Consider the following 23,252-nt stretch of genomic DNA (forward strand, 5'->3'; position numbering starts at 1 on the left):
ATCTGCATTATGTGGCACGGTGGCTCAGGTGCTTGCACTGTTGGCTCTGGGGGGCAGTGCTCAGGTGGGTTATCTCCCGGGCCTTTCTCTGTGGAGTTTTCACGCTCTCCCCGTGTTCACAAGGGGTTTCCTCCACCAGAACCCCAACAGAGAAAACATGCAAAAGAACAGAACACTCTCCTGTCCGTCCCTGACCAAGACGGACGGTTTATTTCAGTTGGTCCTCGGGCGCTTAAAAAGCTGCCCACTGCTCCGGGGGTCCTGGAGCAAGGAGAGTCCAGGATGGGAAAATGCAGAGCAGAAATTCACAGCGACTTTTATTAGGGACATTTATTATTATTATTACGTATATGAAAATATACTACTAGTTGAAGCGGCAAGGTGCTCAGTGTTGCCCGATTGGAAATGGCGAAGTATCGTACCAAATGCTCAAAATTATAATTATCGGCATCTGGCAACACTGAGAGGGCGGTCGACCAATGACAGTGTCTCTACAGTCAGAGCTCGCGCAAGTAGGTGGAACGTAAGGGAGATACCCTTTCCAAAACTTGTAAGGGCGTAAAAACTAGCTTGCGAAAGACCCAGAGAAATACAAATATCCGACAAGGCAAAATCCCAGACAATTTTGGAATCCCTGCCAGACGCATTTTTTAGGTCTTCAAAAGAGGACATGTCCGGGCTAACAAGGAGGCTCAAATCCATCCAATTCTCTAACACATCTCTTAAGGTTTCGGGGAGTGAGGCTTACTCACTGCACAGCACTGTACCTGCCGGCTGCCATTACACACACATATCACATAAATGTGCATTCTCTATCTCCAAAGCAGTTGATATTTGTTCATCAAAGTATACATTTTGTTAAGTATGAGGGCAAAATTGCTAAGTAGACAAGACCTTACTTTTGATACCCAAGAAATACAATGGGTACAGTGAACATAAGGAAATCGTGAACATGCCATTATACATACATGATGAATCTGTTTTATGTACATAAAACACTACCAAATTAAAGATTCAGACTGAATTTATATATGGAAGTAACCTGCATTGTGTGTTCCCCAACCTCAGACATGGGGAGGAGCCAGGCTAAAACCCATGGGTGCTAGTGTTGCACTGCTTAGGTCTACTAGCTATGCTACAGTTAGCTAACTGATAGTTAACCAGTGGTTTGTTATTGTAGACATTCCGTTTTTACTGTGAATTTACACAAGCAAAACATCAGCTGAAATGTAGGCTGTTAATAGTCCACAGTGTTGGTGGTTTCTATTTAGAATAAATAGCAGATAGAGCAGTTGAGTATCCGTGAAGTCAGTTGAAAGGTCAGGTGCAATGTAAGAGGTACACATGAACATGCCCTATATAGCGGTAACGTTATGTGACAGGGGACGGCCCAGTGTTCCAAAAGCCCAATATTCCGAAATCTCAATATTGCGAAAAAAAAGTCCCCCTGGCATACTTTAGAATTAGTTTAAGTGGCACAAAACACACACAGCTTGTAATTTGCGCAGCGGAGAGGCTCACCGGGCTATCACGCATATCACTTTTCCTAGACAATATTTGTTAATTTAGCCTACTCTGGTTTTGAATATGGCGTACCATTCGTGAGAAGGAAATCCCCACAGATTGTCACAGGACATTTCAAGCACTGACAAGGCATGCATGCATTGGCTACCATACAAGTATTTTTATCATCGCGATGCAAATTCGATGTGTGTTTTATAATATTCTGAATTCAAGTTCATGCTTGTGAAATGATGAGAACATTTTTCAATAGTGCTTCATGGGATCAGGATGGAGGGGTATCTTTATCTCAAAAGTGCTAATGGCAGAAGCTGCCCCAGAGTACTGTGATTGAAACATTGCAAACATTTTTACACAAGTGCTCCATGGGATCAGGATGGAGGGGTATCTTTATCTCAAAAGTGCTATTGGCCAGAGTACTGTGATTGCAACATTCTGACACAATCACTAATTTAGAAGAACAGTACAGTGATTGCATTATGCTAACTAATGACACTAAAGAAGAGCAATAGTGTGATTGCTTGTGCAATGACACTAAATATAGATGGCCCTTTATAAGAGCTCTGGCTTCAGCGCTGCCCCAGGCCAGAGCCTCTGTGCACTGGATTATCGGCTTTTCTTTTATTAACCATCAACTGGGACATTGCTCTCATCTCTGCCTGATTGCACACAGAGAGGCTCGGCGTTGGAGTCAAGTGACTCGCCCCACCATGGAGCAATGTGCAAACCAGACAGACATTTTAATACACCCCGTGCTGTGTGGCAGTGAGAGCAGTAGATCAGTAGCCTCTCACGCTGGGAAACTGATGAGCAGCACTAGTCCAGCTGTCTGGGTGCTGGCTACCGCTCGGAGTCACATGGGTCAAACTATTTGTTCCAGTGGGAGCCAAATGTTTGCGGCTCTCGTCTCTCTTGGATGGGGCTCGGACGCGGAACACGAGTGGCGGTGGTGCTGAGCGGCGTGCTTCCGCTGATGCGCTGAGACAGTTGCTGGGACAAAGGGGGAGTGTAGTATGTGGTTGTGGCCCTCTTCGAGCGCAATCACCTCCTACCCCTCTCCCAACCCCCACTCTTCCCGCTGTGAGGAATTACTCATATGTGACAGTTCAGCACTGTATCGAGTAACACAAGCTATCTAGCTTATGAGGGTGGTCATTGCCGTAATGGCCCTCTCTGAGTTTCCGAACCGCAGTGGGTCCCGCTCAGGTGTCTCTAAAGAGGCGGTAATTATTTTGGCAGGCGACTTGGATGTCATCAAAGCTTTATTACGAATGCGCCCAACATTGGATTCGGTGCTGTCACCGGCTCGTATTGACATACTTCAGCAACAGTGCATAACTACACCTTCTACCTCATGATGTGGTAGATACCTCTGACTATTTCATCACCATAAATCCATTAACTGAGAACAGTGGAGCAGGCTATAGTTTCTGCCCATCTTACATAGTGGGCATATGTTTACTGGAGGCCTGCTATTAGTGATCACCATGTCACTCAGCACAGTAAACCTTCTTGTTTGCCTGCCACGTTGCCTTTCATGCTCTATATGCCAGGATCTGTTTGGCATGTGAATCTTCGGCGTGTGCAGCACGAGGAGCTGTTTGGTGTTTACTATTTCCAACCCAACCATCCGTAGATGTCACAGCTATATTAGATGCAGCATGCCTGTCAGCAGTTCATCTTGGTCATCTGAAGTATTGCCCTTCCACACACCTTTGAGGACTATATGACACTCATGAACTGTGTGTATTTCCATACACCTATAATCTTCTTTGCAGTTGTCTGAATGATCATGTTGTATTCTCAATCAGAATAGAAAATTGAAAATATTATTGTAAAATGAATCTTCTCTTTTGATAGATCATTTGTTAACAGATCCAGGATTATGAGTTTTATTGCCTACCAGCGTAACATGATCAAAGTAAGTATTTGGAATGGCTAATGAGAACAATATATGGAGCAATATTGTCAAAGTGTAATTTAGGTGTGTCCAACCTAAAATCTAGTGGCATCTTCCTCCTTACTGTAACTCTAAAGTGTATCCACAAGATGGCAGTATCATATTACAATGTGTTGTTGCTCTGTGGTGGTTTTGCGGAAGGGTGTATTCAGTCAAAAACGAGACCATAGATTATAATATCTCCGTCATTCCCACCCCTTGTCCTGTGTATAGCGATTGTTAAAGAGTGTCATCAGTAGTGATATTATGAAAGGCATATGCCAAGTTTCTGTGAGCTTCATCACGGGGCTCTCTTGATGGTCCTGCCAGGCCTCTGTGTCCTTACACTCATATTGAATTGATATTGAATCATTCATCATTGTAGTTTGGCACCTCATTGAACACACACATCCTCCTCTCACACAGCGAGGGCTCCAGTTGCCCAGTGGTCAGTCTTTGTTCAGCCACACTGCCATCCCAGGCCAGGGTAGTGCTGCTGAACACCAGGTGGATGCTGAACTCCAGACAGGGCAGGGTTCGCTGCTGATGCTCCACGGGGTGTTAGGGTTACGCTGGTTACTTCCTGTCTAATACACTTACAACACTCTGCTCTCAGCCCTCATTCACTGGTAAGCCATTAATGATTCAGTGTGTGAACTTGAACACGTCATCATCATCATCATCTGCGCTGCTGTGAAAATGTTATTATACTGTAATTACAGGCTGTCTTTTGGACACGTGATGACTACTGTAAGCTGTGCCCTCTCTATCTCTGTCTCCCTCCTCTCCTCTTGTCTTCCTCCTCCCTCCACCCCTTGCTTTCCATCTCTTCCTCCCTCCATCCCTTGCTCTCTGTCTCTTCCTCCCTCTGTTGTGAATCCTAGTAGCAGAAGTGATGGTGCACTTCACGTTTCTGCTCTACTTGCTCCGCAATTAGCTTCAGCTTTCTCTCTCTCTCTCTCTCTCTCTCTCTCTCTCTCTCCTTTTCTCTCTTCTCATGCTCTCTTGTTCTCTATCTTTCTTTTTTTAATCTCTGTTTTCCTCCCCTTTCATATTTTAGGCTGGATCTCCCTGCGGGCCATGTATTCTGTATTCATTTTTTAGTTGGGACTTTTGGCTACGGTCTTACGTAACAGTAACACAAACAGGCACGTTCAGAAAACAGCCCATAAGATACGCCCACTCCTGCAACTGCACATATTAAACAGAGACATGGTACCTTTAACCAGGCTCTGTGAAATCATTCACATTTTGATGTTAATGGATCAGAAACAGTGGCGAACTAAAGAAAGTAGGACAGTCTAAAATCATTGGATGCTCAGAATGACGACATCTTTCAAATAAAGCAAGACCAGCTATGTAGTACATTACAGATATGTTTTGTGGAAGAAGCCCGCTGGTAGTTGGCAAGCACTCAGCTGTGTGTTTTGGCCCTTTAACATTTGGTGCTAATTTCTATGTCTCTTGTATTAATAATTACCTAATTTAATATGTTTATTTGAGTGTGACCGCCCTAACATATACTACAATGCAATGATGGCAAGTTTAAAGTGATCTCAATCGAATTGTGATTAGCTCTCAACATTGAATTCCAATGCCCCCAGGTCCGCCCAGTAAAAGGACAGGGAGTTTCGCTGTGATTGAATTTAGTGATGGTGCCAGGTCCATTGAGTGGAGCTTTATTGGGTCTCCGGTGCTGGGGGCCATTGGAGTGGAGAAACACTCAGAGGAAGAGGGAGAATAGGAAGGCAAGAAAGAGAGGGAGTGAGAGAGAGCAAATGAGTGGAAGACAGTAAAAGAGAAATACAGGAGAAGAGATAGTAGAAAAAAAGAGAGAGTGAGTGAAATACTGTGATAGATATGGAGAGATAGAGAGGAGATAGAGATAGTTACCCCAGGGGGAGAGATATAGTGAGAGATATAGAGAGGAGAGAGTGAGTGTGAGAGATAGAGAGGAGAGTGAGAGAGAGTGAGTGTGAGAGATAGAGAGTAGAGAGAGTAATTTACCCCAGGGGGAGCTCTATGTTAACTGTGTGCTGAGAAGAGGAATGCCATCATGCAGCTTGACTGGCGTTGTGTTCTCCCCCTCGCCTGCCCTCTTACAATATGGGCTATTTCTGTTTTCTTTTTTTTCCCTTCCTTCACCCATGCTCTCCTGTTCCTCTGTCTGATTTGTGGGCAAGACAGAGACAGTGTTAGTGTGTGTGTGTTTGCCTGTGTGCATGTGTGTGTATTTGTGTTTGTGTGTGTGTGTGTGTGTGCGTGAGTGCTGGAATGGTTAGTGGCCTGGAAGATCCACTGATCTCTACTGATTCACAGGCCTGGCCCGAGTCAGAGTGAGAGTGTGGCTTTAGAGCTTTAAAGCAGAGGCCATCAGCTCCCGCTTGTAGAACAGAAGCACCAGCGTGGCTGTCACAGCCAATCTCCCTATGCAGGCTACCTCTTCCCCTCCGTGGAAGGCAGCCCACACAAAGGCCTCGGTGGTGCCCTCACTGCTGCAGGCACAACCTTGTGTGCAGTATTCACATGTTCTTATTTCCATTTGAATGATAAAAAAGCAGCTTAGCCACATGGCTAACATGCTAGCCAAACCATAAGACCCTGCTTCCCCCTTGACCCCAATCAGTCCTTGGTACTCATGTACATGGGTAGTTATGTAAAACCCTGCATAACAAAGTGTCTCTGACTCTCTCAGTATGCTATGATATGTGGGGTTGTCCTTCAGGCGGGGTAGGCATTAGAGAAAGGGGGTGACTGAATAATGAGATAAGAGACGGGGGGAGCTAAGCCCCCCCCCCCCCCCCCCCCCACCCCCCAAAAAGTGTTTATTTATGGGGTTTCTGTTGATACTGTATTGACTGGCTTCTGTAAAGCTGAGCTCTCCAAAGAGTGAGAGAGGGAGAAAGATACTCAAGCTGTGCCTCAAAGGCGTTTTAATGTCATTAGTTATGGCATGCTTAAAAATGGGCCTTTTGAAGTTACCTCTTTGAGTTTTGGATAACAGTGTGGCTTTACTTGCTGCCTCCCTAAATGTGCTGATTTGCCACAATGCAGAAGTTCGTGTTGGGAATAACTGCAGTGTTTGTCTGTGACATGGGCGTCGCGACAATGTAATTGGGGGGGGACAAGACCCCTTCACTTTTAAAAACAAGTCGTTTCGACCCCCCCACTTTTGCAGTCAAAATATCAGTGCGTGCGTGACTGCTGGTCTACTAGTCCAGCATTCTTGCCATTGCTTCACAATTAAATCCGTTCCACTTTATCAGTGGGGAATACCCACAGCAATATAAATCCACTCCGCGTTTTCCTGGTGTTCTACACAGCCTCATCACGCACGCAGATTCAACTGTCTAATTTGATCGGAGCGTTGCGCTAGAAGCTAGCACTTGTCAGACCACAGAAATGGACATACGGCGTAAGTCAGAGGAAAGTAAGTCAGAGTTGCCCAAGTTTTACCTGTAGTGGACAATTAAGGACCACACAATGGACATTATCTGGCTATAATCGTATTTTTTTGCCATAACAACAGTGAGCTAATCTGGCGTTAACGTTAGCTAGCTAATGGCAGTTTTTCTAACGACAGCAGCGACTAAACACACACTCACCAAAGAAGATTTTTTTTTAATGTGTCACTCACTTGTATACCTCTCTTTGACTCACACACGAAAGATGATGTCAATGCCACAATTAATAAAATGAACATTGGTGTGCTGGGCATGCTGTCAATCTTTGCCATGTATGAAAACTATTTCCCCTACGTTAACTGTTTACTTCTGGCAGCTTCCATCCTTAAAGACTATGGGTTTCAATACACATTTGGCCATTTCTGACCTGAACAGTCATACTTTAATGAGGTGGTCAGTTTAACTCCAGTTTGACTCCAAGGGAAAACAATGAAAGATCTTTTTCTATCTAATAACATGGTAAAATGCACCAGAATGCGGGAAATTGCATCTACATTTTTCAAAATGTTCTGGGGGAGGACCCCCAGACCTCCCGCTGAAAAATGTCCCCCCCACTTTCAAATTGGTGCTGACGCCCTTGGTCTGTGACCTACTGGAGATTACATTTCAGAGGATTAATAAAGATAATATTGTTTTTAGATAGTCTTTGTTCGCTCTAGGCCTCTATAGCGAAATAAAAAACATGTTTATTCATTTTTATTTATGTTTATTATGTTTATGTCATTGTATATAAATATGTATATTTATAATATATAGGTATTGTGGTCATTGAAAATGAATACAGGTACTTCCATCAATGCTTTACTTGCTGTGGAGTTCCTCATGCCCTGCTACAGAGCAGCTCATCATTCTCATTATTTATTCAGTGGAATAACCGCCATGACTGTTAGTATTAGCGAGGTTTGTCTTACGAATGGCTAGCGGGAAATGTCGGCTGTGCTCTAGCCCTCCGGCAAAAAAAAACCCACAGAGAGAGAGAGAGACTGATCTGACATTTGTTTTTCAAGGTTTGTCTGTGGGAAAAAAAATGCTGGTGTTCATTGGAGCATTCTGTGTTTGATGTGCGGAAAGGAAAGAAGAAGCAAACAAACAAAAACAAAACAAACACGGCAGGCGTCTCTGCTGGGGCCACTGGGGCTTCACAGGCCCCGTCCTGATCCCCATCAGCTCTCAGCATCCGCCGTGATGGAGCTCTCGGAGGTGAGCTTTTCCCAGGCCCGGATCACTGGGATGGTTTGACACACCACGGAGTGAGGAGGACTGGGGGGAAGCCATGTGAGGTGAGGGGGGAAAAAGACGAGAAGGAGTCTCTCTGAGGGATTTCGGGCAGCTTAACTTCTAATCAAAGGAGAAAGAGAGCGAGAGAAAGAGAGAGGGATGGAGGGAGAAAGGGCTTGACAGACGAGCGTCTGAAGTGCTGAGAAGAGAGGGAAAAGAAAAAGAAAGAAAGGGGAACAAGGGGTGATTATTGCTCTCCCAGACCTGTTAGCCTCCTAGCAACAGAGAGAGAATCAAAGGGCAGCCCTTACCAACCACAAGAAGCTGGTATGGATCAGGGCAGGGTGGGGTGTGGGTGGGGGGTGGGGGGGCACAGTGATGCTATCCTCCTTCTAGACATCAAGACATCACCAACCTTCACCACTAGGTCCAGATATCTTGTGAAAAGTGTCCTCATGTTTCTCTCTCCTTGACAGCCAAGCGCTATACATGTCTGCTACTCTAGTCACATCATTACGCGCAATGATGACAATGACCATTCCATAGTGTACACAGCAGATTAGTGTGGAGATGAGTGACCAAGGCAAGTGTCACTGGCCTGCCTGTAGATTGGTGTCTGCTGGTCCAAGTGTCTGCTGGTCCTTTCCTCCGCTGGATTCCCTTCAAGTTTCCCTTAATGACAGGCTTCCACAGAACACAGAGAACATGTGCTGTAAACCATAACAAGCACACACACACACGCACACGCACACACACACACACACACCTGCCAGGGGTCAGGTGATGGAAACAGGGTTTTGATTAGATTCAGTTGGTGTAGGTTACACACTTCAAGCCTTGGCTTTGAAGAGGCTTTGATTCATTACACCAAGCGGCTGATCTCTCTCTCTCTCTCTCTCGCACTCACACACACACACACACAAACACACACACACACACACACACAGTCCTCACCTCCCCACCCCTGTGCAGCCATGCAGCTGTCTCCCCATTCTTAGTGTACTGAGGGAGCTCTCTGGTGTGCTGCGGCTTTAGCTTGTCAAAGGCAATCAGCGTCCCTCCTCCAGTCTCCCCGTCTATCATTAAATACAGCAGCACCCCCCCCCCCCTCCCCCCCTCTGGTCTCGTTAGAAAGGTCACGCGGGTTGGGCCGGAGCCGCTCGATAGCTCACTGGGGCCTTTAGATGATGGGGTGTCCGGCGGTGTGATGGCTCGCTGGGGCTGTTAGGTGATGGGGTGACCGGCGGTGTGATGGCTGAGCGGCTTCTGTGTAAATGACTATTACGGCACATGTAACTGGGCTGATCTGGCTTTCATATGCACTTGGCCCGAGTCCTAATGGTGCCATTAAGGAGTTCATGAGAACCATGGGACAGGTGGTGGGGAACAGGCTGTCACAGAGATGAGAGTGAGTGTGTACTGTATGTGTGTGTGTATTTGTGTGTGCAATGCCTGTGCATTTGTGTGTGTGTAGAGCTGAATATTACTTTCATCTCAGCCTTGTAGAGACACGTTAAAGTGGCTTGATGTGTTTTGCTGATGATTGATCCACGGTCTGTCTGGCCTCGTCCCCACACGAATGGCGAGACACTGTGACTGGATCCAGGATGGGCTGAGGACTCTGTTTAGTCACACGTCGGGCACTAATTTCATAGGGGGATGACCACTGTGAACGAGCTTCACTCATCAGTGAGAATAGGAAAGGATTAGTAATCGGGGGATGTCGCAATTAAGTAATTTTTTAATAGCCAATCACAGTCTTACAACCATACCTTATTAATGTTCTCACAAAGCTCATTAATTGCTGTATAGTAGAGCAAACCACAAATTTCCATAGCGGTTTACATGATGGAGGTTATTTTGCAGGAGGTTAAATAAAACATAAATATTGCTTTGTTGCTTTGGAGGAACTCATACACATGGAACTCCCACGTCTTTGTGCGGACACCCCCTGGCTTTGCTCAGACCCACCCATGTTTGTGCTTAGAATCTTTCTCATGGTATGAAAGTGTTACATTAATTTAGCCAAAGTTATTAAATTTAGCCGTAGGTCATGTACGGCAGACCTTGCGTGTTGCTAGCCATGTTGGCCATCCATGAAATTAGGGCCCAACATCTCATTCAGAGCCGGTAGAGAAGAGACGTCCGCTTCCAGATGTACGCTACATTGGCTACCTCCTGCCCCCCACCCCCCACCCCATCCCCATCCTCATCGTTCCTGATTGCTCTTTCTTCATTGACTAGCATTCTGCACACTGCACATAAAACATGTGTGAGCCACCGAGTAGACTGCATTCTAATGTTTGGGCTTGTTGTGCCATAAGCTAATCCTGTTTCACACTAAGACACCAAGGTTTGTTGTCACATGAATGCAATATCGCTTCCTTGCATGTCTGAGTATTCTCATAATTTAAAAATAAAACACTAAAGCAATACACTGTATATACATGTATGCTCCTCTGGAGCTTTCATGTAGAATGCATGTGCAAGCATGTCAGTTTAAATGAACATGAGCGTCATCATTAGCATAATGGGGTTGACTGTTCTGAACGCGCTATGCCTTTGATTTTGCTAGTGACAGGCTGCTATCAGGAAGAGGGGCAGGCAGTGATGGCTTGAGGCTTATGGGTCGTGTTAAGTCGTGGATCCCATTCGCGACATGCTGTCAGGTACTCTCCTGTATGCCTACCCATTTAGTTTTTCGACAATGCTCTTTAAGGTGTCAAGAGCGTTCCTGATTGACAAAGTTCAGCTGAGGAAGCTGCTTCCCTCGTGAGCATTCACTGAAGGATTTGAAGTCAGACATCTTGCCTTTGGCAGATGAGTCACACGATGATGCAAAATGCTGGTAACCTGTTTGGGTCCTGCCAGTGGCACTGCTGTGGTATATTTAGATGTCAGACCTTAACCTCACCCACTGTGCCTCCAAACTGAGCGCACACCCCCATCCCCCTCGTTGAGACAGTTTGCCCCTCTCCCTCTCGTTTTGCCACAATCCAGGGGGTTTTTGTTAGTGTGTAGGACTCCACTGAGTCAACACGGGAGTGATGGCAGCTAAGCCCCTCTCACCCTTCCATCAACCCTCTTTCATGTGAATGTGATGGCGGTCATGCTCATGTAATCCCAGTTCACAAAAGGTAGTTTAACCCGTTTACATGCACGGCGGTGCCAATAAAAACCTTAGCATAAGTTCAAAGCGAGAGTGCTTAAATGACGGAAAACGTTTCTGTGCGAGGTGTCACTTCTGATGTCGGATTATCGGGGTGACCTGTGTGAGGTAAAGACCTTGTCTCTGACTGCACAGGAATAATGACTCTCTCTGTTTGCTTTCCTGACTTTCTGACACATCTTGCCTGAGGCAGTAGCATAGGTATCTAGGATCCGTGCTTGGCATGACTCTTGGAGCCACCTCTTTGATCTCTGAAACAGTGTCATGTCACTGGAGACTGTGGGGAGAGATGGAAGTGTGTTGAAGAATCTGCTGTGGTGTGTGAAGGACTGCAAGTGGAGATGTAGCTCTGGTCGGATGTAAACAACAACAACAACAACAAAACATCTCTGTATAGAGATGTCCTCATAAAGAGAACATGTCCCCCCCTCTTCAGAGACTTCATGTCTCCCAATAAAAAATGCTCAGCTCTAATTTGACACTGCGTTTTATTTTTAATTGTACTGCTATTTGTGCCCTGTAGGCCAGAAGGGCACATACTTCATCTAAATTTAGGAATGGCCACTCTGCCCACTTTTTCCCCTGTCTCAGATACCCATCTGCTCCATCCCAGAACAGGACTCCATAAAAGTCCATGTTTGGTATGGAGATCGTGCGTCACTGTCCTGCCAGTTATTGCTCAAGTCGCCCAAGCATTCAGCTAATAACTCACTGACAGATCACACTGGATGCAAATGTGAATGATTGCAGGTCATACAAACATAACATGGTTATATTCACCAACATTTTTTTTAAAGGCTTTTTGTCATCAGATTTCAAATACAAGAGCTTTAGGGTTTGCATTTTGTTGCTTTATATTCATGAATCTGTGGAAGAGCAGCTTGTGCTTTGATAAGGCTGGTCTCTTCTTTCAAAAGACTCTATGGTCACTTAATAGATGATGACGGCAGAAACAGTCTATAAGGGTCAGCAGGAACGCGATGCCCTGCTCTGCCTGTCATGCACTGCTTATCATTCGTGATAAATATTAAAACAGGTCATGTTGCATAATGAACGTACTAGTGTAGCCATCACAGTCGGGGCATTCAATGATAGCCAATAGCCTTTGTTGTCCCTTCATATGAGGCTCTGCAATTAAGCTCCATTTGAGCTGAAGAATGAGGTCCTTTTCAAACTGGGGGTACTCAGATCCTCAGTGAAAGTCAGCTGTTTTTGTTTTCCTGTGTATGATTTCCATACCATTTTCTCTCCTCCGATCCCCTCTGCTCTTGGGGGCGCGACATGCAAGTTCAGCCCAGCAGAAGTGAGTGTGTTGTGGGTGCAGATGTTCACGCATGCGTGGGCAGTGGTATCAGGTACAGCCTGATTATACAGCACTTAACATGGACCAGTGGGAGGACGAACGTATCCCTCTTCACTTTCACTATTATCTGTTTTTTTCTCATGCCCTCCTCAATTTCTCTCTCTCTTTCTCTTTCTCTCTTTCTATCGATCAGTCTGGGCTCTTGGGTAGAACACACAACCCCTTCCTCCCTCCCTTTCTCTCTCTCTCTCTCTCTCTCTCTCTCTCTCTCTCTCTCTCTCTCTCTCTCTCTGTCCTCCCATATTCATGGACTCAGTATACCCAGTAGGTCAGCGTTATTGAATGCTAACCTAAGCAGCGCGCTCAGTGCTGCCAAATCTCTGGCTGTCAAACGGCGGAACAGACAGACTGGCTAATACGCCACCAGGGAAAAGAACAGAGAGACTTCAGAAGACAGAAAGAGAAATACAGAGAGGAGTGAGGGAGGGAGGGTAAGAGAGGGAGAGTAAAAGAACGAGAGCGATAGTGAGAAAAGAGGGAGAGAAAGAGAGGGAGTAAATGTATGGGAGAGGGAGGGTAAGAAAAAGTAAAAGAGGTGGGAAGAGAATGAGTGAGGGAGTGATAGAGAGAGAGGGGGGTGGAGTGAGCACTGTGCTCTCCCAGTGCTGGCGGACGGCCATGGTGACGCGTGTGGACATGGTTCTTCCCTTTCAGGCGCTGAGTGCTGATGTGATTGGTGCCCAGGGTTCATCGTTTCACAGGCTGCTGCCGATGAGACGGAGCTCTGTGAGACACACACACACACACAACTGACAGACGCGCGCGTGCACACACTCACTCACTCACTCATTTACTCACTCACTCACTCACTCACTCACTCACTCACTCACTCACCGCTGCTCACACTATCATCGCTTCCCACAGAGATTGGATTGGACACATTGCAGACCTTACTCACTCGCAGCACAGCTGTTAACTCTTCTCTCATCACTTTCTACACGGCCGAGAGAACCTGATTTCCTCTGGGAAACTTTGCCTCGTTTCCTGCTATCAGAGAAGGGACTCTTTGAGAAGGGAGGGCTTCAAATCGGAGCCTTTTGTGAGATCCAGTCAGGACACAGAGGGACTTTAAATCCAGCTTTTTTCTCTCTTTAACCCTTCTCTCTCGGAAGAGTTTTGGGGGGTCTTACTCCATCTTCTGTTCTGTGACCCCCCCCCCCCCCTCACTCACACACACACTTTTGACCCGGCTGCCCACCTGCCCCAGGGGGTGGGGGCGCGCCAGCCGTCGCCGGCATGCAGGTGTCGTTGGTGTGCACGGACCACCGGGGTGTGAGCCGGAGCACGGAGGACCGGCTGAACCGGCAGAATGCCAACAGCCCCACCACCAAGAGCAAGTTCCGCGCCGTGGCCATGGTGGCGCGAAGTCTGGGTCACCTGACCGTCCAGAACGCGCCGTCCTGCAGCGAACAGTGCTTGAGGACGGGCATGAAATATAGGTAGGAGAGGAGAGACACTAAAATACACTCAGTGGGTCAGCTGGCCAGAGGAGCTGAGGTCGCTAGTCTAGCGTAGCGGGTGACAGTGTGTGTGAGGAGTGCTTCAGTTTAATGAGGTATTTGTGTAATATAATACGTCTATAATATGACATATTGTTTTTACTGAGTTCAAATATTATTTGCTCTATTGCTGTAACAAATTAGTTTGCTTCTGTTAATTACCACTGACCAGTAATGCACCTGCGTATTTTGCATGTGAAGCACAATTTGGAATTTAACATTTTTCGATTGTTCCCATAACTATCTGGGATAAGAGAGTATAATAATATTTGGACAATGAATCAGATATGGATCAGGACTTGGTGATACAAGCGATCATCTACTGGTGTAAATCTGTCACAGAATAACAAGCATAGTTATAGTTTTGAATTTGATCAGTATTGAAATGGCTGGCCTCTTTAAGACTAAAAGAATGTCTTCCTTCACCCAGGCTGAAATTGTAATATGAATGTATAATGAATTATAATGAAATCCTGAGATTCCAAGTGAAATCCAGGCTTCTCATTAAAATGCTTCTCATTTTTCAAGTCCAACTTTACATCACCTGAGCTGTGATTATAAAGTCAGTGTCACACACACACACAAACACACACACACACACACACACACACAAAACCTCTGTGCTATTTCTGTCAGCAGAGGTTTCCCCCTATGTAGAAACCCATTCATTCCCATATAGAAATTATTTCTTTCAATGTAAATCTAAACCCACTCCCCCAGCCCCCCTCCCTTTAACTTCCCCATGATGTCATTTCGATAATGGCACATGAAAGCCAGCCTGCTGCTGTTTAGGGTCTAATGCTTGATGTGAATTCCACTTTCCTATTAAGCTAATGTGTAACTGAACACCAGCAGACCTCTGATTTACAGCCGCACACATCCGCCTCAGCTTTTACATACGGCTAATTGATCCCATTGCAATTACCACTATGGACATTTTGTTCACATGTGATGCTGTAGGTGGAAGATGTACTGACTCATAATTAATGCATTTAGAGCCCTGATACCACAGGAAAACAGTGCAGCACAGCATAGGTTAAGACATTTGAGCAGACAGAAGTTGTGTCTTTTTGAGTTGCTCTACTAGTTTGATTTTCTTGAAATCACACATGTAAGGCTGCATTATCCCAAAGGAACACAGGCTGACTGCGCACCACAGCGTAGGTGAACACATCTGACCAGACAGAATGTTTTTACGCAAATAACACACATGCTGCCCTTTTAAAGTCTTTGCCAGCTTTAAGTGTCTTTAGATCGTGTAATCGGGAAAAGCTACACAGTAGTGATGGGAAGTTCGGATCATTTGACCGACTCGAATCTTTGAATCTCGTTCAGTAAAATGAACGAATCTTTTTTCGAGTCACTCGTTCATTTTAACGGGGGGGGGGGGGGGGGGGGGGGGGGGGTGCTACTCAACATTTTTAAATTTTATAGCCAATTCACTGGCGTAAATACGTCCACTACAAATACGTATCATATTTTCATGGAGGTTACTACATGTAAACCAGCAGATACTAATTCCTGCATTCAAATAATATTATATGAAAGTTTGGATGAAATGGTCATTTATTATCACATAAGCATTTAATGATCACGGCAAACAATTACGCTGCACTGAACTGTAAGTAAAGTTTTAAAAAGTTAAAATAACTAAACCTGTAATTATTTCTTGTGAACGAATATCATTCACGTCTTACTAAACATAGACACTCGGAAGTGAACTAGGTTAATAAGTCCTTTCTGTTTCCTCTTCTGAGCCTATGCAGGTTACGTGAAAAAAATATCCAGAGCCCAGTCAAAATGAACGAAACATTTCGGTTTTCTCTAGCTTCCCATGCTGAGCCTATGCAGATCACGTGAAAAATGATCCAAATACTTGTATCCGGCAGATGACCTAATCGTTCACCTCCCGACCGTCTTTGGATCAACGTTTCGTTCATCTGCCGGATATCGTTCAATGATTCGTTCTTTTGCCGGATATCAGTCTTTCGTTCAATGATTCGTTCTTTCGCCAACCGTGTCTTTGGATCTATGATTCGTTCATCTGCCGGATATGGGTATTTCGTTCAATGATTCGTTCTTTTGCCGGATCGTTCAATGATTCGTTCTTTTGCCGGATCGTTCAATGTTTCGTTCTTTTGCCAAACGTGTCTGTTTCGTTCAATGATTCGTTCTTTTGACAACCGTGTCTTTGGATCTATGATTCGTTCATCTGCCGGATATGGGTCGTTGGATCCTTTTCCACGTGACCTGCATAGGCTCAGTACAGTCAGCTAGAGGAAACAGAAATGATTCGTTCTTTTTCCGACTGGGTCTCTTGGATACGGGTCTTTGGATCATTTTTACGTGACCTGCATTCAACAAATCATTTCTGTTTCCTTGGCTTAGCCAATGCAACAGTCCCAGTTGTCCCGATGCGCGGTCATGAACGAGAAAAAGAACGAATCTTTTTTTGAGAGGACTCGTTACTCTCGAGTCGTTGTAAGGATTCGTTCAAAATGAACGAATCGTTCACGAACGACACATCACTACTACACAGGCTGACGGCACACCGTAGCACAGGACGGTCCAGGTTAACACATTTGTAGCCGTAGCACACTGTAGCTACACAATGGAAATTGCTCCCTTGCTCCAGTCCCTGTCCTGTCCTTCAGTTTGATCTCCCAGTCCTAAAACACCTGATCCTAAGCTCTCCTAAATCAATTCTTCTCTTGTTGCCACGGACACACATGGCCACAGTCTCTGCAGCCTCCTCACACACCAGCAGTCACGCTCATCGGGTTTATTATTATTGTGCTATGAGCAATACTCCATAATGGGTGGTTGTAAATGTGGTCCTTTCTCACCGGGATTTCAGCTTTACTAGTCTCTTGTGACTCATGAAAAGTGGCACGAGAGTCGCCATGATGATTCAGACATCTATAGCAAGGCATCAAGTGGAGCCAATTAGATTGATTTCAACTTGGCATGTTGCACCTTCCTAGAAGAAGAAAAAACTAAAAATAACCATCATTAATTCTTGCACAACAGATTGATACATACATAATTGGTCCATACTCTTTATACGCAGGTAGATGTAGAGCACCACAGTGGGCTACATATGCATTTTTTCATAACTGAATTTCAGTTAAAAGCTATAAGCGAAATAATAATGTTTTTTTTTTCCGTTTTTTATGAATTCTTTCATGCTTTCATGGAGTGTTCAAGCATCCACATCAACCCACACACACACACTTACTCTCTCTCTCTCTCTCTCTCACACACACACTTACTCACACACACACTATGTTTTTTTGATTTGCCTCTCAGCTCGTGATGAAACCGTATTTTATTAGAGTGCTCTCTGTCCTCTTCTACAGATGCTACCAGTTAGGCTTGCCTGCCGTAAACGGCTTAATTGCCAGAATATGTTAATGTGTGTGTTACTATAACTCATAGACCGGATTCTCACTAGAATATGTTAACGTGTGTGTTACTATAACTCATAGACCGGATTCTCACTAGAATATGTTAACGTGTGTGTTACTGTAACTCATAGACCGGAGTCTCGTGCCACACTCTGCCCACCTCCCACAGGGCAGTGCCCTCTGTTTGAATCTTTCTTTCTTGATCCCAAGGAAAGTTTAGGCCTGCTGACTCTGCCGGCTTGATGGAATAAAAGAACCAAAGATGAAAGTGATTTATCGTCAATTCAGAGAGAATATTTCAGCCAATCCCGCCTTGTCGTGTGCAGAGCTGCGGGGCTCCGCTGGAGAAGTTTGGTTTCTGTTCTCTCCTCTGTTCTGTCTCCAGCCATCCAGCGCCAGGGTAGGGGTGACCTGCCGGCCGGCACAGAAGCTGCTGATGGAGGAGCCTGTTTGGGGAGATGAGCTACTCCAGCCCAGTGACTGATGGTGTCTATACATAGACCTGTTGGAGCTTGTGCCAGGGTGTAGTCTCAGGCGCTGTGGGGTGGAGGGTGCACGTGTGTTCAGCTTTGCTGCAGAGGACGGTTGCTAATTTAGACAGTTTTAGAGGTTATTTTGTTTTCCCTCAAGGACAGGGATGAAGGGAGGAATGTTGTTTTTGCTCCTGTTTTCTGGAGATGCTGCATGGAATGTCTCTCTATGTGCACAGACACACGGAATGTTTGGAGTAGCACGTGTGAATGAAAGTTTGAATACACAGTATTCAGCATAATATTGATAACATTCACTTTCAGTCTTTGGATCTCATTTACTGTTGGTTCACCAGTGTCTTGATGTAGTCAGGTATACTGACACAAAAGGGGTATATCAGAAAAGAATATGACCAGTGTCCTGCAACCCCCCCCCCCCCCCCCCCACACACACACACATACACACACATAATAGGACATCTGTTTGCAGTCAGGTTTAATGATGTGGAGTTCCTCTAGATAAAGCTACAATTGGGCCAGCCTCAGATAGACACACACACACACACACACACACACACACACACCCAGTGCAGACTGTGTGGGGTTGTGTTGTGTTGTGTAAGCTCTCCCAGAGGGGCGGGGGTGCTGGGGTCATATCTGAGCCATCACTCTGAGTTCCCTCTCCAGGGAGGACCCCTGTCCCGTCCCCTAGCCCTGATCAGTCTGCTCAGCCTGCTGGGTATCTCAGGGTCAGGTCTTCGTCATGAAACAGATTCTCCCTGTCTCTCTCTCTCTCTCTCTCTCTTTTTCAATTCAGTTGGGTCTATCTCTCTTTCCCTCCATCTTTCTCTATATATTATCTCCCTCTGCCTGTCTCACCCTCTAACTCTTTCTGACTTTCCGTCTATCTCTCTCTCTCTGGCTCTCTCTATCCCACTCTTTATTTCTAGTGATAGTTCTCTCTCTCTGTCTCGTTGATTCTGTTCTGTTTTCGTTCACCACCACCCTCGTCCCTCACACCTTCTCCCCGTCTGACCCACACCCACCCCACCGCCTCCGTCTCCAAGTGCAAGGTCTCCATGAGTGTGATGGTGTAGTGATGGTGGTGTTGCGGGGGAGGGGGGTTGGGTTGTGTAAGTCCACTGTAGTATGCACTGTGAGCGTAACAGGACAGAGCAGAACTGGAGGGAGGTGATTTACATAAATGGTTAAAAAAGCTCAGCGCGCTCCTGACACTCCTGAAGTACGCAGAGAGCTTGAGCTTCAGTCGGAGTCTGGCCAGCACCGAGCTGAGTTGAACTGAGTCGTGCCGCCATTATGCAACCGCTCCAAAGTGTCTGGTCTGGTGCTGGGGGAGCCATGACTACACACGGTGGAGACAAGCGTCACGTCCGTCTGCTCATGAGAGAGAGAGAGAGAGAGAGAGAGAGACAGATGGACAGAGAGATAGAAGCGGAGTGCAAGACAGGGAGAGAGATGGGGTGGGGGAAAGACTTAAGGGGAGAGAGTGGTGAAAAGAGAGAGGAAGATGCAGGGGGGACACAGAGGAAGAGAGGAAGCGCATGAGAGGGAGCTCCAGGCCATGAGGATGGAGATGGAGAGAGAGCTCTGTGTCAGATGGTCAGACTGTGGGTGGAGGTCAGGCTTCAGCAGACTGAGTGCTCGGTGGGCAGGGGATCCACGCTGGCTACTTACTCCCCGATGAGCAGCCTCTGTGTCGGAGGAGAGAGGGGCAGTGAGGTGCTGATGCTGCACTGCAGTGTGGTGGCTTCCTCATTCTCTGGAGTTAAACAGCTTCATCTTAATAGCCTTAATCTTAATCTGAACCCTAATGGATAAGGTCCCTCAGTGGTGTGATGTTTATTTAAATTGTGCTATTTAAAGCCTGATTTAAATTTCTCCGCCTTAATCCTCTTATACCGTCTATAACACTTTTCTTTTTTCAAGCAAAGTCCTTGTGAAGAAAGTTTCACACCGCCGAACTGTTTGGCAAATCTAATATGAAAGGTTTTGAAAGATATCTTTTTCCCTGTTTATATATTTATTGGGAGTGGGTGAAGGAGCCGTGGGGTGTGAGATTGGAGGCTTTGATATGGTGTCTTCTGGCTCCCTGGGCGGTGCTGGAGTGATGGGGCTCATGCTGGGAGAGCGGAGCCAGGAAGAGAGCTCCTGCTAGGGCATCGCTCAGCTCAGAACACTCCACCCCACCCCATCCAGTCAACACTCCACCCCTCCTCTACTCATCCTAACCATCATATCACCAAGCCCCCAGCGTGTCTTACATAAGTACACTCACACTCACTCACACACACACACACACACACATACATCCGTTAGCCAGTAGTTACTGTTTTTGCCTGGTAAAATTAAAAACATGCCGTCAAAATGTTTGGTAATAAAATGTTTGGTTATGCAAAGCATACACAATCCTTACACATGACATTTGTGGTTTATGCAAAGCAAATAAGTCAATTTACTGAACTATTTATTTCAAATGTTTTACTGATTAAAGTGAGTCATAAAATCTGACCGATTCTTACTGGGGAGAAAGCACATTTGATCCATTTTCACGTGTCATTCTCCGGTATTATGAAAAATATTAGTCATTTAGCAGACACTACGCTTTTGTCCAAAGCGACGTACAAGGGATAGAACAGTCAGCTTTTTTCCCCAAGCTAAACTTTAGTTTTAGTTCTTTAGTTCCACATCTATGGTTCCTAAGCAGGACAGTTTGGCAGGTTTTCATTGCATCAAATTAGAATAATGTAGTGTCAAGCCCGATTGACCGGTAGGATTTGGACATCATCTATTCATCATCTATTCAACATAACTTGTTATTGAAACATGCACCAGTAAGTCTAGTAAAATCATTTTTTCTGGACACCTGGCCAGCAAGAAAAAAAACCTAGCGGCAACCCTAACACACACACACATACTCACACACACACACACACACACACACACACACACACACACACACACACCTACACGCACACACATACATACATACACACACACACGCATACACACACACACACACACACACACACACACACACACACACACACACACACACACACACACACACTCTCTTTGCTTTCTGTTTCACTAGCTTTTACTCATCCTTCTTGTTGTCTTAGAAGCACACTATGAAACCCACAAAGAGAGGTGGGAGGGGAGGGGTATTGGAGAACATACAGAGGCACCTTCACAGTTACTCACTGAAGTACTGTCTAAGGCCTGAGGTGTGGTGTGGTGTGGTGTGGTGTGGTGTAGCTGTGGGAGACATGCTGTGTCTTCATGTTTAAATATTAGCACAAGGAAGTGGGCATTGAATCTGCAGTGCATTTCAGAGGGCTTACTCTCTTGTGTATTAGAGTGCATTATTTATTAGATCTATGGAACTACGTATGTGCATGATAAAGTGATTACAGTAAGTTGGTCTGTGTGTATGTTTGTGTGAGCATAGCAATGTCAATGTGAGTTATTTAACATTTTAAGCAGTGTGAGTGTGTGTGTGGGGTGTGTGTTTGTGTGTGTGTTTAAACGTGCGCATGTGCGTAAATCAGTATCTCAGTGTGTTGATGTATGAGTGTACAGTATGTGTTTGTATGTATATCTGTGTGTGTGTGTGTGTGTGTGTATGTGTGTGTGTGTTTCCCCTTTGAACATAGCCAGCAGCGCTGGGTCATCTGCCATGCTAATGAGCCCATGTGTGAGGGACAATCCTAATGAAGACAGCTGCTCTCTCTGTGCCCAGGAAGCTGAGAGCGCACAAGATTTCTGCCCCATCCAACCCAAACTAAGCCCCTCTGCACACACACACACACACACACACACACACACACACACACACACACACACACACACACACACTCACACACACACAAACACACTCACACATTTTCTCACACATACACACAAAAGCACACTTTCCCTTTCTCTCTCGCTCGCACACACACACACACACACACACACACCGGAATCCTTTAAATGCATTATGTAAGTGGCTTCGCTCACAGGGTTGAGGCATCAGAGGCATTATTTGATATGAATGAAACTGAAGTCATTCAGGGTGATAGAAGAAAGAAGACTAAGATGCTTAGAGAGAATGACCCCCCCCCCCCCCCCCCCCCCTCAGTGCATTCACATAAGCTACAAAAGCTAGAGATAAATACACTTTACTCGCAGCAGTCGAGATCTTTATGTTTTATTTGAATGCGGTTCAACTGAGACATGTTAGAAAGAGAGACAGCTTTTCTGATAAGGACAGGAACATACAATGTAGGCACGTAACCAAGAAACCAAACGGCGTCAGGGCTGTAGGACATGTTCCCTGATTTAAATATAGCTTGGCGTGTTGAGCATCGTGTCAGCTTAATGCACAAGGGCCAGCCTGCTGTTCTGAGTCCCTATGCACACAGTATAGGAGATATGTCTATGTATATGAGAGCATTTGCTAGAACATGTCTTTAATGTCAGCGCAGAGGCAGCCAGCAGGTTTCACTCATTTACAGTAAGACTGCCATATTGATCCGGCTTGAAGGGGCCTCGTCAAACGTCCATTAACAAATACCAAGGATTAGCCGAGCAGCCGCAACCATTCTCGACGGGCACAGACACAGGCAGCTGCCCAGAGTCAAGGGCCTCCAGGGGACTTGAAGCGAGCCAGTTTCCTGTCTGCTTGGGCCGATTCCAGATTTACACAGCGCATACCGTCCTCCCCAGAGCCCCTGAGCCACTGAGTGGATCGATGGAGCCATTTTGAGAGGCAGGGCATGCTAGATGGCGATCGTAATCGTCTGCATACTGGCAGTGTGTGGCGCAGGCTGGAGGACATGAGGCGTCTTACAGGGGTTGCAGTCAAAGGAAGAGGCGCTCACACAGTTGCTGATGCTGCTACTGCTGTTGTTGTTGATGTTGCTGTTATTGTTATTGTTGTTGTTTACAATGTGTCAGTGCTGGCATCAGGCCAGACTGTGAGGAGTGCTGACCTCACTGACATGTGGATTGTCAGTAAATGTCCTACAGGGTGTGCAAATGATAGGAGGGTGTGTGTGTGTGTGTGTGTGTGTGTGTGTGTGTGTGTGTGTGTGTTTGTGTGTGTGTGTGTGTTTGTGTGTGTGTGTGTTTGTGTTAGTAAATGCTTGCATACCACCCATAAGCTTGTGTGTGTGTGTGTGTGTGTGTGTGTGTGTGTGT

The 23,252-nt window shown here is 45.8% G+C and overlaps 1 protein-coding gene across 5 annotated transcripts in view; it reads left to right on the plus strand.

The window, feature by feature from the left end:
- The window catches only part of kcnab2b (potassium voltage-gated channel subfamily A regulatory beta subunit 2b), a 73,454-nt gene that overhangs the window by 21,876 nt on the left and 28,326 nt on the right, over positions 1-23,252 (plus strand). Inside the window, exon 1 of one of the 5 annotated variants that reach the window (XM_080853513.1) lies at positions 13,328-14,113. The exons of 3 other annotated variants lie outside the window; for them this stretch is intronic. In XM_080853513.1, coding sequence (XP_080709639.1) covers positions 13,911-14,113 — 203 coding nt within the window. In that variant the 5' untranslated portion in view covers positions 13,328-13,910. Of the gene's footprint in view, positions 1-13,327; positions 14,114-23,252 lie in introns of those variants that run through there. One more of the 5 variants, XM_080853514.1, reaches the window with a different exon arrangement.

This window comes from Sprattus sprattus, assembly GCF_963457725.1.
Source record: "Sprattus sprattus genome assembly, chromosome: 16".
Classification (NCBI taxonomy): Eukaryota; Metazoa; Chordata; class Actinopteri; order Clupeiformes; family Clupeidae; genus Sprattus; species Sprattus sprattus.